Source organism: Macaca thibetana, chromosome 15, assembly GCF_024542745.1.
Source record: "Macaca thibetana thibetana isolate TM-01 chromosome 15, ASM2454274v1, whole genome shotgun sequence".
NCBI lineage: Eukaryota > Metazoa > Chordata > Mammalia > Primates > Cercopithecidae > Macaca > Macaca thibetana.
The window spans coordinates 10,317,566-10,333,646 of NC_065592.1; the positions used below are offsets into that span (position 1 = coordinate 10,317,566).

General features: G+C 52.1%; 2 protein-coding genes across 2 annotated transcripts in view; one reads left to right on the top strand and one right to left on the bottom strand.

Annotated features, from left to right (window-relative positions):
* DNM1 (dynamin 1) overlaps positions 1-16,081 on the bottom strand; it is a 158,627-nt gene that overhangs the window by 18,068 nt on the left and 124,478 nt on the right. Inside the window, 5 exon segments of the mRNA XM_050760507.1 lie at positions 3,164-3,250; positions 13,216-13,354; positions 14,777-14,844; positions 15,040-15,175; positions 15,303-15,445. Of these exon segments, the coding sequence (XP_050616464.1) occupies positions 3,164-3,250; positions 13,216-13,354; positions 14,777-14,844; positions 15,040-15,175; positions 15,303-15,445 (573 nt within the window).
* The window catches only part of PTGES2 (prostaglandin E synthase 2), a 110,769-nt gene continuing 106,412 nt past the window's right edge, over positions 11,725-16,081 (top strand). The window contains exon 1 of the mRNA XM_050760171.1: positions 11,725-11,728. The gene's annotated coding sequence lies outside the window, so the exon portion shown is untranslated. The remainder of the gene's footprint in view (positions 11,729-16,081) is intronic.

Consider the following 16,081-nt stretch of genomic DNA (forward strand, 5'->3'; position numbering starts at 1 on the left):
AGCACCCTGCAGCTGTTCAAAAGAACAAGGACGGGCCGGGCGGGGCGGCTCACGCTTGTGATCCCAGCACTTTGGGAGGCAGAGGCAGGCAGATCTCCTGAGGTCACAAGTTCAAGACCAGCCTGGCCAACATGGTGAAACCCTGTCTCTACAAAAATACAAAAATTAGCCAGGTGTGGTGGCGTGCACCTGTGGTCCTAGCTAATTGGGGGGCTAAGGCAGGAGAATGGCTTGAACCTGGGAGGCAGAGGTTGCAGTGAGCCGAGATCAAGCCACTGCACTCCAGCCTGGGCAACTGAGCGAGACTCCATCTCAAAAAAAAAAAAAAAAAAAAAAAAAAAAAAAAAGAACAAGGATAATCTCCAGGTTCTGGCCTAAAAAGACCCTTGCAAATGATTAAGTGTGAACAGATTTGGAATTGAGTAGTGATAAGAATGACTTTCCAGATGGGACAAAGAATGCCAGGTTCAGACCCAAGCCCCACTGCTTCCTATGAGCTTGGGGTCTGTCCTCAGCCTCAGATTCCACAAATGTAGAGTTTCTTCCTCTTAGAACTGGTGAAGACACAGAAGACGAGATACTCAACAGATGTTAGATATTACGATTATCTTCAGAGGAAAAAGGCAAGGCACACAGCAGGATCGTGGTTTAGGATAAAGATGGAATCTGGATTGTGTGTGTTTGTGTGTGAGTGCACCTGCGTAAGAAAATGCCTGCAAGGTGACACACTAAACTGTTTTGCTTTTTGGGGTATTACTGAGGCAGAGTCTCGCTGTGTTGCCCATGCTGGAATGCAGTGGCATGATCACAGCTCACTGCAGCCTCCGCTTCCGGGGCTCAAGCGATCCTCCCACCTCAGCCTCCCATGTAGCTAGGAATTCAGGTGCATGCTGCCTCACCTAGCTAGTTTTTAAATTTTTTTGTAGAGACGATGTCTTGCCATGTTGCCCTGGCTGGTCTCAAACTCCTGGGCTCATATAATCCTCCCACCTAGGCCTCCCAAAGTGCTGGGATTACAGGTATAAGCCACTGTGTGGAGTCCCAAACTGTTACTAATGGTTATTTTTCAGGAGGAACTGGGGGTGGGGAAGAGTGAATGGAGGGCTATCTCCTTGTAATTTAACCACTTCAATACTGATTGAATCTTTTATTGAGTATTTATGATGTTTGTAATTAGAAAGCAATCAATAAGGATTTAAAAATATGACATCAACAACAAAAACATGAATGAATGGAGATGGCACCATCATGGAGAGATGTGTGAAAACAGGAAATGGGAAATGGGAGCCAGAGGAGCCTACAACAGACAGGCAGGGGCATGGCAGACATGGATCAGGAAGGAGGACTCGTCTCTGAGCTCCGTGAGGGCCACGATGGGCCCTGTTCACCTCTGCTCCATGCAGCTCAGAGGTGGCATTCAGTGGCTATGTTTGTGATTGAAGGAAGAAATGAGTGAATATTTGATGAATGATGACAAAAAAGGTGGGGGTCGCTATGAGGGGTATAATGTGACCCAGAGAACCAGCAAATAGACAGAGAGGCCCAAAGAGAGGACCACAAGGATAGACTGCCAGAAAGTGAAGAAAGCCACACTAGCCTGGGCACCGTGCCTCATGCCTGTAATCCCAGCACTTTGGGAGGCTGAGGCTGATCGCTTGAGCCCAGAAGTCTGAGACCATCCTGGGCACCATAGTGAGACCCCCGTCTCTACAAAAGATTTTAAAATTAGCCAGGCATAGTGGCATGCACCTGTAGCCCCAGCTACTCAGGAGGCTGAAGTCGGAGGATCGCTTGAGCCCGGGACGTCGAGGCTACAGTGAACCATGATCATGCCACTGTACTCCAGCCTAGCAGGGGCGACAGAGCGGTACTCTGTCTCCAAAAAAATAAGCATAGAATTACCCTATGGCCCAGCACTTCCACTTTTAGGTATATATCCAGAAGGGTTGAAAGTGGGGACTCAGATAGGGATTTGTACACTCATCTTCATAGCAGCGTGATGCACAATGGCCAAAAGTAGAAACAACCCACATGGATAAACCAAGTGTGGTCCATCCATACAATGTAATATTATTTAAGTCTTAAAAAGGAAGCAGCTTTTGACACATGCTACAATATGGATGACCCTGGAAGACATTATGCTAAGTGACAGATACTGTATGACTCCACTTACATAAGGTCCCTAGAAAAGTCAAATTCATAGAGACAGGCCAGGCACGGTGGCTCACGCCTGTAATCCCAGTACTTTGGGAGGCCGAGGCGGGTGGATCACTCAAGATCAGGAGTTTGAGACCAGCCTGGCCAACATGGTGAAACCCTGTCTCTACCAAAAATATAAAAAATAAGCCGGGTATGGTGGCACATGCCTGCAATCCCAGCTACTTGGGAAGCTCAGGCAGGAGAATCACTTGAACTCAGGAAGCAGAGGTTGCAGTGAACTGATTTCATGCCACTGCACTCCAGCCTGGGCAACAGCGAGGCTCCGTCTCAAAACAAACAAACAAACAAACAAAAAAAACAAATTCATAGAGACAGGAAGTTGAATGGTAGCTGCCGGGAGCTGGGGGAGCAGGGAATGGGATGTTAGTGTGGCTCATGTCTATAGACGGTGGCTCATGTCTATAATCCCAGCACTTTGGGAGGCCAAGGTGGGCGGATCATTTGAGGTCAGGAGTTTGAAACCAGCCTGGCCAACATGGTGAAACCCCGTCTGTACTAAAAATACAAAAATGTCCCGGGCATGGTGGCACATGCCACCTCCCAGTAGCCTCCCAGCTACTCGGGAGGTTGAGGCAAGAGAATCGCTTGAACCCAAGAAGCGGAGGTTGCAGTGAGCTGAGATCACACCACTGCACTCCAGCCTGGGCGATAGAGCAAGACTCTGTCTCAAAAACAAAGAGTTCTGTGGATGGATGATGCTGTGCAACAACGCAAATGTACTTAGTGCCACTGAACTGTGCACTGAAACACAGCTAAAGTGGTATGTTATGTGTATTTTACTACAATAAAAAAGAGAGAGAAGCAGAGAGTCAGTATGAAAGGGAGGAAGACTGAGACCGAAGAGACAACACGAGAAGGAAGCGACCCCAGGGCCAGGAGTGGAAGGCGCAGGCGGCCAGGAGGGGAAGGAAGGTGCGGCCAGGCCTGGTGCCACAGGGCTCACCTGCTCCTTGGTGCGGCCCTCGCGCTCCCGGATGTGGGTGGTCACAATGCGCTCCATCTCCTCCCGCAGCCGCGGGTACTGCTGGAGCTGGGGAAGGGCAGGAGGGCAGAAAGCCACGTACACAGGGGGCATGGGTAGGGAGCACCCACACCCCACGAGTCCAGGGATCCGCGGCGCAGGGTGGGAGGCACACACAGAACGCCCACGACGCGGGGAAGAGAGACCTGGGGTCCCAGGACGCTGATGGCACCAAGCCACGGCCACCCCTTTCCCCCAAGTGTGGGTTCCAAATGTCAATTCAAGGGTCTTCCTGGTTCCAGGCCCTCTTCACTGGCCTACCTGGGCAACTTCAGGGCAAAGGGGTGGTTCCCGTGGGAGAAAGGCCATGGGAATGAGGCTGCCCCACTGACTGGTTAGGTCGAGACCTTGGGACCGTTAGCTCCCAAGGTGTTCCCTCATCCTCAGGGCCACCCCGTGCCTTCCTAAAGGCGTGGAGGGACAGCTAGACGGGGAATCGGGCAGGGGACAGCCTCCGGATTCCTATCCAGGAGGAATCGGGGGAGGACAGGGCCCAAGGTGCCAGTTGGCCTCCTGAGTCAGGCTGGGGACAGGCAATGCTCCTTGTCAGAGCTGGGGAGGGGGTTCGGGGGAAACCAGCAGTCACACCAGAGGACATGCAGGAAACACAGGCAAAAGCATGCAAGGGCTGGGGGACATGCGAGGCGGGGGCCAGCAGCATGAGCAGTACCCCGCGGGGCCTGGCTGGGCCCTGGCCCTCTTGGTGGAATCCATTCAGCTGTTTCCCTTGCATGCCCCTGCCTGGCACCACCATCCCCAACCACATCTGCCCGGCTCTGGCCAGCCACACTCTCTTGACCCCACTCCCTTGGGGTAGGAGCTCAGCAGCACCCTTTTCCCCCCAGTTCTTATGAAGGGAGGCTGAAGGGGAAGTTGCTCCATGCCCATCCCCCTCTGCCTGTGAATCGTGCCCTCAGCTCAGTCGGGCTCTGGACACAGCCCAGGTGATTCACTTGACTACAAGGTTCTGCCGGACTTCAGCTCCTCCAGAAAGCCTGCCCCGACTGCCTGAGAGCTGAGTTAGGGGCCTCTCTCCACTCCTCTCCCACTCCACCTCCTCCTATCAACTGGGTTGCAACTGCCCCTGAGGCAGGGCTGGGGCAGGGCCAGGCCCATGGCCAGTGCCGGAAGAGGGCGTGTTGGAGAATGAGGGAATGAATGAAGGATGGATGCCAGGGTGAGTGGCACAGGGTCCTCAGCCCTCTGGCCCATGATCAGATCTTCCCGGGGAGGAGACTCAGTGCGTTTCTGTTGGTGGGATTCCACCCCCAGGGGCTCTGGTCCTGTGGGCCCATCCTCCCCACGCGCTGGCCACCTGGGGCCCAGGCAGCGTAATGGGGCAAAGCTGGGAGCGCTCCTCGTCCTTCTTCCCGTGGCTGGGTCAGGCCCTTCAGGTGGGTCCCCCAGTGGAGGAAGAGGCCCAGGGATTGGTGTGCCTGAGTCACAGGTGGTGATTCTGAGGGCAGGATGGGGGCCAAGGAGTTTCGAGGAGGGGCATCAGGAGAGGCAGGAGGATGGGGAGAAAGCAGTGCCCTGGATATCGGTCCAGGATGCCAACACGAGGGATGCCCACATCACACCCATCATCCCGTGGCTGTGCCAAGGGTGTGGCTGATGTGGCTAAGCTCAGGAGGCCTGAGGGAGGGGCAGCCTGAGACCAGGGGCTTAAAAACAGTGACTAGAGGGGCTCTGTGGACCCCACTGCTCCTGAGGCTCAAGGAAGAGCTCCTGCTCTTTGCAGTCTGCAAGTCTGGGCAGACATTTAGGACTGGGTCACCACCACCAAGCCTCTTCTGAGGTGGTCCCAAGTGCTCCCTCCCAGGGTAGAGTTTGGAGGAGCGGGGAGAAGGAGGGAGGAGGAGGGAGCAATTTGCCAAAGAGCATGACCAATTCTCCCACTAACCGCCTGGATGTCACATGTCTCAAGTTTTCCACGTGTCACCCATGGCAGGGCAGCCTCCACCCCTTTAAGAAGTTCTGTTCCCTTTGAGCATCTTTTTCCATTCTGGCTGCCTCTGAACATTTCCAGGACATTTCGCCAGCTTTTCAAAAGGAACTTTCCCCTCTCAGCCGTTGGCTGAGGGGGCGGTCAGCCTGGAGCCCCCTGGGTTAGCGGTCAGGGACACAGCCCCTGGAGCCATTCAGCCCTGGGTTCAAAGCCAGCCACTGTCTGCTGACTCTCCTTAGAAAAGTGACCAGACCACTCTGGACCTCAGTTTCTCCATGTGGAAAATGGGGTAGTAATGACACCTTCCCTCCTAGGGTTGTTGAGAGAACTGAGCAGCACACCCCATGCCCAACATTAAACTCTTGATTTCACTCAGAGATGGCAGGTCTAATCCCAGCAGGGCTAGGAGTAATGAGAGTTCACTTATTAACACTCTTTAAACCGCTGGCAGGAGTGACTTGCTAAACTTAGAAAACTCGAGGGAAGGAAAAAAATACACATACAAAGATAGGTGGGTTTTGACTATAAGGAAAAAAATAATTATGATCCACTAAACCAATCAAAAGGCAAAAGTGGTGGGGCGCGGTGACTTACACCTGTAATCCCAGTACATTGGGAGGCTGAGGCGGGTGAATCACCTGAGGTCAGGAGTTTGAGACCAGCCTGACCAATATGGAGAAACCCCATCTCTACTAAAAATACAAAAGTAGCCGGGCGTGGTGGTGTGTGCCTCTAATCCCAGCTACTTGGGAGGCTGAGGCAGGAGAATCGCTTGAACCCAGGAGGTATAGGTTTCAGTGAGCTGAGATCGTGCCATTGCACTCTAGCCTGGGCAACAAGAGCAAAACTCTGTCTCCAACAACAACAACTACAACAACAAAAAGGCAAAAGTATCCATTTCCTCCTTGTAGACCAAAGGTTTCCTTTTCAAATATTTGTTGATCAGTTTTTTCTGCTCACAAAAATCACACAGATGGCAGGGCACAGTGGCTCATGCCTGCAATCCCAGCACTTTGGGAGGCTGAGGCAGGTGGATTACTTGAGGTCAGGAGTTCGAGACCAGCCTGGCTAACATGGTGAAATCCCATCTCTACTAAAATTACAAAAATTAGCTGGGCATGATGGCGCATGCCTTTAATCACAGCTACTTAAGAGGCTGAGTCACGAGAATCGTTTGAACCCAGGAGGCAGAGGTTGCAGTGAGTCGAGATCGTGCCACTGCATTCCAGCCTGGGCGACAGAGCAAGACTCTGTCTCAGGAAAAAAAAAAAAAAAAAAAAAAAAAAAAAGACAAAAAAAAATCACACAGACTCACTGTAAAAGATTAGAGCATGACGCCGGGCGCGGTGGCTCACGCCTGTAATCCTAGCACTTTGGGAGGCCGAGGTGGGTGGATCACAAGGTCAGGAGATCGAGACCATCCTGGCTAACACGGTGAAACCCCATCTCTACTAAAAATACAAAAAATTAGCCGGCATGGTGGCAGGTGCTTGTAGTCCCAGCTACTCAGGAGGCTGAGGCAGGAGAATGGAGTGAACCCAGGAGGCGGAGCTTGCAGTGAGCCAAGATCGAGCCACTGCACTCCAGCCTGGGCTACAGGGCGAGACTCCGTCTCAAAAAAAAAAAAAAAAAGATTAGAGCATGACTACAATTTATGAAGTGGGCTGAGTGTGGTGGCTCATGCCTGTAATCCCAGCACTCCGGGAGGCCAAAGCAGGTGGATCACCTGAGGTCAGGAGTTCAAGACTAGCGTGGCCAACATGGTAAAACCCTGCCTCTACTAAAAATACAAAAAACTAGCTGGGTGTGGTGGCGGGCACCTGTAATCCCAGTTACTCGGAGGCTGAGGCAGAATTGCTTGAACCTGGATGGCAGAGGTTGCAGTGAGCCGAGATCGCGCCATTGCACTCCAGCCTAGGCAACAAGAGTGAAACTCCATCTCAAACAAAACAAAACAAAACAAAACAAAAAAAACTTCATGTTTCTTAGTGCCTACTGCATGGCAGTAATAAAATCTGTGAAGTGAAAATCAAAAGATTCCTATGGTGAATACGCTTTTGGGATTTTATCATTCACATATATTATTTTTTCTCCAAAATACTACATATTCTTTTCTGAAACCTGCTTTTTTTTCCCCCAAGGAGGGACAAGCAAATCCCATCTTTTTTATAATCTTTAATTTTAATTTTTTTTGAGGCGGAGTCTCGATCTGTCACCCAGGCTGGAGTGCAATGTCTCGATCTCAGCTAACTGCAACCTCTGCCTCCTGGGTTCAAGCAATTCTCTGCCTCAGCCTCCCGAGTAGCTGGGATTATAGGCACCGCCACCACACTCAGCTAACTTTTGTATTTTTAGTAGAGACAGGGTTTCACCATGTTGGCCAGGCTGGTCTTGAACTCCTGACCTTGTGATCCACCCACCTCAGCTTCTCAAAGTGCTGGGATTACAGGCATGAGCCACCACGCCTGGCCCCCTGCCCTGTCTTCTTTTTTTCCTTTGAGACGGAGTCTCACTCTGTCACCCAGGCTGGAGTGCAGTGGCGTGATCTTGGCTCACTGCAACCTCCGCCTTCCAGGTTCAAGTGATTCTCCTGCCTCAGCCTCCCGAGTGGCTGAGATTACAGGTGCCCACCATCACACCTGGCTAATTTTTCTATTTTTAGTAGCGACAGGTTTCACTGTGTTGGCCAGGCTGGTCTCAAACTCCTGATCTCAGGTGATTCACCTGCCTCGGCCTCCCAAAGTGCTGGGATTACAGGCGTGAGCCACTGCACATGGCCAAGCTTTTTTTTTTTTTTTTTTTTTTTTTTTTTTTAAAGACAGGGTTTTGCTCTGTCTTCCAGGCTGGAGTGCGGTGGTGTGATCACAATCACGGCTCACCGCAGCCTCGACCTCCCAGGCTCAAGCAATCCTCCCACCTCAGCCAGCCAAGTAGCTGGGACTACCGGCTTGTGCCACCATGCCCAGCTAATTTTTTAAAATTTTTGTAGAGACAGGGTGTTACTATGTTGCCTAGGCTGGCCTCTAACTTCTTTTTTATTTATTTAAAAACAGGGTCTCTAAAATAACCCAGGAGTGCAGTGGTGCAACTGAACTCCTTGGTTCAAGCCATCCTCCTGCCTCAGCCTCCCAAGTAGCAAGGACTGCAGGTACACACTGCCACACCTGGCTAATTTTTTAAAAAACTTGTAGAGACAGGGTTTTGCTGTGTTGCCAAGGCTGATATTAAACTTCTGGCCTCAAGCAATCCTCTCGCTTCAGCTTCCCAAAGTTCTGGGATTACAGGTGTGAGCCATGGTACCTGGCCTATATAAACATTTTAATGGGTGTGTAATATTCTATTGAATAGATTTATCACAGTTTACTTAACAATTTTCCTATTGGTGAATATTTAGATAGTCTCCAGTTTTTCTTTTTCTTTTTTTCTTTCTTTTTTTTTGAGACAGAGTCTTGCTCTGTTGCCCAGGCTGGAGTGCAGTGGTGTGATCTTGGCTCACTGCAACCTCCACCTCCCCAGTTTAAGCGATTCTCCTGCCTCAGCCTCCCGAGTACCTGGGACTACAGGTACATGCCACCATACCAGGCTAATTTTTTATTTTTAGTAGAAATATTTCACCATATTGGCCAGGCTGGTCTTGAACTCCTGACCTTGTGATCCACCCACCTCAGCCTTCCAAAGTTCTGGGATTACAGGCGTGAGCCACCGCACCTGGCCAGATAGTCTCCAGTTTTTCAATATTCTAAATAGCCTGACAATGAATATCTCTGTGGTTAGATTTTTGCTTTTCTTTCTCTGTGATTGTTTCCTTAGGATAGATTCCTAGAAGACTGATTACTAGATATAAACATTTAAAAACCATGAAACACTTTGACTCTCATTCCAAAAGGAAAGCAGTAATTATGGTAAAATTTGGAAACAACCCAAATGTCCATCAAGAAGGGACTGATGCCAGATGGTGGCTCATGCCTATAATCCCAGCATTTTGGGAGGCTGAAGCAGGAGGACTGCTTGAGGCCTGGAGTTCAAGAGCAGCCTGGGCAACATAGTAAGATCCTGTCTTAACAAAAAAATTATTAGGCTGGGCAGGATGGCTCATACCTGTAATCCCAGCACATTGGGAGGCCGAGGTGGGTGGATCACTTGAGGTCAGGAGTTCAAGACCAGCCTGGCCAACATGATGAAACCCCAACTCTACTAAAAATATGAAAAATTAGCTAGGCATGGTGGGAGGCGCCTGTAATCCCAGTTACTCAGGAGGCTGAGGTAGGAGAATCGCTTGAACCTGAGAGATAGAGGTTGCAGTGAGCCGAGATCGCACCACTGCACTCCAGCCTGGGCGATGAGCGTGAAACTCTGTCCCCCCCAAAAAAAACCCAAAAAATAAACAATAAAAACAAAACCAAAAAAACCAATCAAACAAAAAAATTAGCTGGGTGTGGTGCTACGTGCTTGTAGTCCCAGCTACTTGGGAGGCTGAGGCGGGAGGATCGCTTGAACCCAGTTTGAGGCTGCAGTGAGCTATGATGGTGCCACTGCACTCCACGCTGGGAGATACAGCAAAACCCTGTCTCTAAAAAAGAAAGAAAAAACAATGGGATAAGTACTACAAATACATCTGTAAGGATGTTCACTGTAGCATCATTTGTGAAGGCAAAAAAAAAAAAAAAAAAAAGCAAAAAATTTAAACTTAAATGTCCGTCAAGAGGACATTGAACATAAAAATCATGCCACATTTCTACAGTAGAATACAACTCAGTAGTTAAAGAGCATGAGACCGGCCGGGCGTGGTGGCTCACACCTGTAATCCCAGCACTTTGGGAGCCCGAGGTGGGCAGATCACCTGAGGTCAGGAGTTTGAGACCAGCCTGGCCAACATGGTGAAACCCTGTCTCTACTAAAAATACAAAAATTAGCCAGGTGTGGTGGTGCTCACCTGTAGTCCCAGCTACTTGGGAGGCTGAGGTGGAAGTACCACTTGAACCCAGGAGGTGGAGGTTGCAGTGAGCCGAGATCATGCTACTGCATTCCAGCCTAGGCAACAGAGTACGACTCTGTCTCAAAAAAAAAAAAAAAAGAAAAGGCATGAGACCAATCTTTATGGAGCAACATACAATGATTACACAACACACTGCTCAGTGAAAAAGAATGAGCGGTGGCTCATGTTTGTAATCCTAGCACTTTGGGAGGCCGACGCAGGCGGATCACCTCAGGTCAGGGGTTCGAGACCAGCCTGGCCAATGTGGTGAGACCCCACTCTACTAAAAATACAAAAATCAGCCAGTGGTGGTGGTGCATGCTTGTAATCCCAGCCACTCGGGAGGCTGAGGCAGGAGAATACTTGAACCCAGGAGGCAGAGGTTGCAGTGAGCCGAGATGGTGCCACTGCACTCCAGCCTGGGCGACAGAGCAAGATTCCATCTCGGGGAAAAAAAAAAAAAAGGAATGGAGATGATTGATGCTTACTTGAAACTCAATGCTAAGGCGGATGTGCCTCCACCCACCAGCATAGGAAAGTCCTTCAGATACAGGTGAGGCTGGGCTCACCCCTGGCGCCTCTGATTTAGCCTGCTGGAGAAGCTCCTGCAGGCAACTGATTCTCTTGCACCCCCCTGGGAAGAACTGCTTTAGACAACCTGGCTAAAAATTCTCAAAATGCCCAAAAGCAGACAAATAGGAAAAAGGCATCTAAAAAGTCACAGACAACTCAAAAGAGGCCGCCCCTGTCTAGCATGCACGGATTACTCACTGTAAAGTGAGTAATCCAATATGCTTTTAGGCAAATTGGTTTTGAGGAACTAGGACAGCTCCCCCTGCCCAGGAGTCCCTGACCTCACACCCTTTCCTCTGACCTTCCTAAATCTGAATCACACTCTGCTTCTCTTTTCTGAGACTCTGTTTTGCCATCTGCAAAATGGGAATAACAACACTACCCACGTCTCAGGGTGGTTGAGAGGACTGAGTCAGATAGTAAGGGCAAGCACTTAGCCCGTGCTTGGCACATAGTAGGTGCTCAGTAAACAGCTGCCATCTCCTTAACATCATCTTCATCACTGGCATAGGTGCCACCAAGGAGACTTGAGTTGGAGTCAAGTCTTCTGGCAGGGATGGGGGCCTGGAGGAGTCATGAGTGCAAGCACCCAGGGTTAGAAACTGGCAGGAAACACTAGGGCTGGGTCCCTGTGAGTAACCGTGAGGCCTGCTCAGGAGATCGTTCTGCCCACGGGAGGCCATGGCCACAAGGAATGGACGGCCAGGTCCAGCCCCGCCCAGGCGGCTGTCATACCTTTTCGCTACACTTTCTGATGGTGGCTGTGAGCTCACTGACTACCATATCCACACACTTGATACTGGGCTCTTTGAGCTTCTGCACCTGCTTTTTCACTGTGGCTTCAAAAGCGAGGTCAGGTGTGAAGAGGCCCGTCCTGCACCCGGGGAGGAGGTGGGGACAGGAGGAGGAGCAGCCGTGAGTGGGGAGAAGTGGGTGAAAGCCAAGCAGAGACAGGAATCCAGGGGTGGAGAGGATGGCACGGGCATGGGGGAAGAGAGAGACATCGACACAGATAAAGAGAGAGAGAGAACAGAAGACAATGTGAGCGTGGGACCGGCCCTCCCTCGCCACCCGGGGTCGGCACCTCCCAGGTGCTGCCAAGCATCCCCTGGGCTCCGTGGGTATGGCCAGAGGTACGAGGGACCAAGTCCCTGCTCCGTACAATACCCTTATTGAGTTCAGATCCTCTTCCCAGGGATGCTCCTCGGCCTCACGGAGGCTGCCTGCTCTCTCCCAGTGCCATCTTTGTCCACGGCCTTGGGTTCTTCTAAGGAGCTGACCCAGGCCAGGACAAGGCCAGGACCTCATCCACCCATCCTGTTCAATTCTACGTTTCCCAGTGTCCTGGAATTTGCTTCATCCTGACTCCAAACCTCAGCACCATTTCCTATCTCTAGGGTTGCCACATCCAGTTGCCCAGGCCATGCACTGCACAACTCCAGGGGGCTCCATTCTCATAAATCATGGTGCAGAGGCCGCCTCCTGGAGTTGCAGCATAGCAGCCTGACCTCCACTCTCCAGCTCCCTGCTCTAGTCGTGACCCTCCCTTTCTCTTCAAGGGGCATTCCTTGTCTCTCCTCCACAGGGGTTTGGTGGAACCAAAAGACAGAAAGAGAAGAGGAAAGACAGAAAGAGTGGAGGTGGTGATAGAGACGGGCCAGGACAGCAGTGGGGAGAGGAAAGGAAGGGAGGCTGGAGGGTGGAATCAAGGAGCACTGGACTTGGAGTCCAGAGCCGTGGCTTCAAGTAACAGCTCTGCCACCTCCTGACTACTGTGACCTTGGGCAAGCCACTTGATCTGGAGCTTCACTGTTCGTGCTGTGAAATGAGCACTGTCCTCCGTGCCCTGCCTCCCTGCGTGGTTCTGTGAGGCTTGGGTGGTGGCGCAGATGGGAGAAGGGCTCTATCCTTGGAAGGCCAAATGTGGATGGAAGGGAGGGAGAGGCCCTGCGTGAGGGTCCTGCGTGAGGGTGAAGTGAGGATGGGGAGGATGAAGGACAGCGGGGAGCCAGGGCACCTGCTAGTCCTGGGTCCTCTGCACCCCTCTGGCCACCCAGGCCCACCGAGCAGTGCCCAGGACTGCCCTGCACTTCACCTGTCTCCAAGGCTAAGGTTTCCCCAGACCCCTCCCTGGAGCTCCCAAAGATGACACCTCTGAGGACAGGGAGGGGGCGCAGGGTCCCCTCAAGCCCTATTCTCTGAGCTGGGGGAGCTCTTGGTGGGCTCTTGGGGTAAACAGCCAGCCATCATCCCCGTCTCACCCATGTCCAATCCCTGGGTCCCCAGACCTGGGGGCCAGGGGTGGGTGAGGCCCCCTCAGAGGCACATTCTCTCCTGGTCAGTGGCGGCCTGCCTCCCCACCCCGCTGAGGTCTGTACATGCTACCGAGGAGGCAGGGGGGGACATGGGGAGGGAGCGCCTGGCAGCAGTGCAGGGCGGGGCAGAGGCAGTGGGGGCTGGCCCGGGCCTCCGGGTTACCTTCTTGGTGCACTGTCTAACGGTGCTGATTAGCTCCGAGATAACCATGTCCACACACTTGAGACACGGTTCTCGGATCTTCTTCACCTGCTTTTTCACAATGGTCTCAAAGGCCATGTCTGGGGTAAACAGCCCCGTTCTGAACGCCCGGAGCGGGAGAAGGGCACAGTGTCACAGGCCAGTGCCAGCCAGGAGGGCCAGATCGAGGCCCCTCCCCAAGCCCATGAACTCTGCCCGAAGGGCCCTTCCACTACCCCTCTCTGGGCCTCGGTGTCCCCAGCTGTAAAATGGGAGGGAGGGGTTCTAATGAAGGGTTTTTTTTTTTTTTTTTTTTTTTTTTTTTTTCCGAGACAGAGCCTTGCTCTGTTGCCCAGACTGGAGTACAGTGGCGCGATCTCGGCTCACTGCAACCTCTGCCTCCTGGGTTCACACCATTCTCCTGCCTCAGCCTCCCAAGTAGCTGGGACTACAGGTGCCCGCCACCATGCCTGGCTCATTTTTTTGTATTTTTAGTAGAGGCAGGGTTTCACCGTGTTAGCCAGGATGGTCTCAATCTCCTGACCTCATGATCTGCCTGCCTTGGCCTCCCAAAGTGCTGGGATTACAGGCATGAGCCACTGCGCCCGGCCTTAATGAAAGGTTTTCAATTGAGGCTGTTTGGGGCAAGACAAGGTGGTTGAGAGGACTGAGTATCTGATAATATAAGTCCTGCTTCCTCATAAGGGTCTGTGCATACAGAAGGTTCTATGGCCACAAATGGCTTGAAAATTGCCAAACTGGGTTCTCCATAAGAGCCTTTCCAGGAATAGAGTGCTTTGTTTTAAGACTAGGAAAGAGATCTTTTTTTCTGTGAATTGGCCAGTGCAGTTATCAGGAAGTAAATTCCATGCCAAATCTTGGAAATGAACCTGCATGAGAGCAGGGGACACTGGGTCTTGTTCACTGCCTGGCAGAGGGTAGGTGCTTTAAATTTTCCTGCCCAGTGGATTTGTTGGATGAACACAGCATAGATCTGGGTCCCTGAAGGGGATCTAAGCTTTTGAGGAACAGATTCCACCTCCCAATCCTGTTTCCTGCTCCACAGGTTGCCTAGAAGGAGGGCAGTGGGGTGGAATGGGACTGACTCTGGGCTAATGTGAATACAGGAGGGTCTGGAGGGTTGCAAAGTCCCCGGCCGTCATAAAAGGACACAGCTTCATACTTAGATGCTCCACCCCAGGCCCTACCTAGTGGTTTGGGTATCTTTGCCCTGTCACCCGGGTAGCACTAGGGGAGCTATCTCACCCTGGGGATGGGCCCAGCCCCAGAGGGTGTTTCCCCGGCCACCTGTGCCCTGGGCTGTGCCCAGTTGGCCCAGCAAGTTGCAGTAGGCGGGGTGGCCCGGGTCCACTGCCCCAAGCTGGAACCTGTCATGCAGGGAGCCAAAAAGTTGGGGTGAAGAGGACTGGGGAACAGAGCTCTCAGTCCTTCCTGAGGGAGGCCCACTTCATCACTCCCTGCGCCTCTGTCCCAGACCCCCTGCTTCTGGAGTTCAGCCCCCCTCCCAGGCCCCAATACGTGCCTAATGCCATGGATATTCTTGATAGCATAGCTGATCTCCCTTCGAAGTTCCTTCTCGTCAAACTCCATCTGTGTAGAAAAGCAGAGAAAAGGCTGGTCAGGGCCTGTCCTCCTACCTGGGAGGTCAAGACAGGGCCCATACCACACCCAGGGCTGGGCATCAGGGCCTCTGGGGTGGGGGTCAGCCAAAGCACACACAGAGAGACTCCTGAGTGAGGGTGGGGGGATCCTGAGCCATCCTGTCCCCAGGGCTGCCTGACCTACCTTGACCAGCTCAAAGGGGAAGCGCTCGTGGAAGATTCGGTTAATGCGGGCTCCCCCTGACAGTTCATAGGTGTCGATCTGATCTCCTGAGCCCTCAATGCGCTTCTCAAAGTCTACGGCGAACTGCTGGACCATCCTGGGGGGAGAGTGGTGTGGCCTGAGGGGGCAGGAGCAGCCCAGCAAAGGGAACCCTGGGAGAGCCCCCTGCTGAGAGGCTGGGGGTGGGGATTCAGTGATAGGAGCAGGAGCTGGGGGAGCCTCACTGCAGCAGGGCCTTGGTCTTGCGAGCCGGGTCATCAGGGCGGAAGTTCTTGTACTCCTCCACCTCCTTCTCAATGGACAGCAGCTGGCTCTGCAGCTTGTTCCGCAGCCCCGGCAGTGTGTCCCGGATGTGGTTCGTCAGTTGCTGGGGGTAAGGGTGAGGAAAGGGTTAAGGACAGATGGTCACAGGGCCAGGAAGGGACTTGGATGCCAGGGGACTGTGTGAATGTGGTGAGGTGGAGTGCTAAGGAGGGCAGCCCTGCCACTGCTGTCCGGACCACTGGCATGAAAGCTGGTTCATAGAAGGAGCTTGCAGAGATATATTAGTTGAATTAATGGGTGCATAATTTTCAGTAAAGCCAGAAATCTGGATTTGTATTTGGAATTTCCTGATTTTTGGCCAATTTAATATTTTTCTTTTTCTTTTTCTTTTTTTTTTTTTTTTTTTTTGAGATGGAGTCTCGCTCTGTCGACCAGGCTGGAGTGCAGTGGCCGGATCTCAGCTCACTGCAAGCTCCGCCTCCCGGGTTTACGCCATTCTCCTGCCTCAGCCTCCCGAGTAGCTGGGACTACAGGCGCCCGCCACCGCGCCCGGCTAGTTTTTTGTATTTTTTAGTAGAAACGGGGTTTCACCGTGTTAGCCAGGATGCTCTCGATCTCCTGACCTCGTGATCCACCCGTCTTGGCCTCCCAAAGTGCTGGGATTACAGGCTTGAGCCACCGCGCCCGGCCTTTTTTTTTTTTTTTTTTTTTTTTGAGACGGAGTTTCACTCGTCACCCA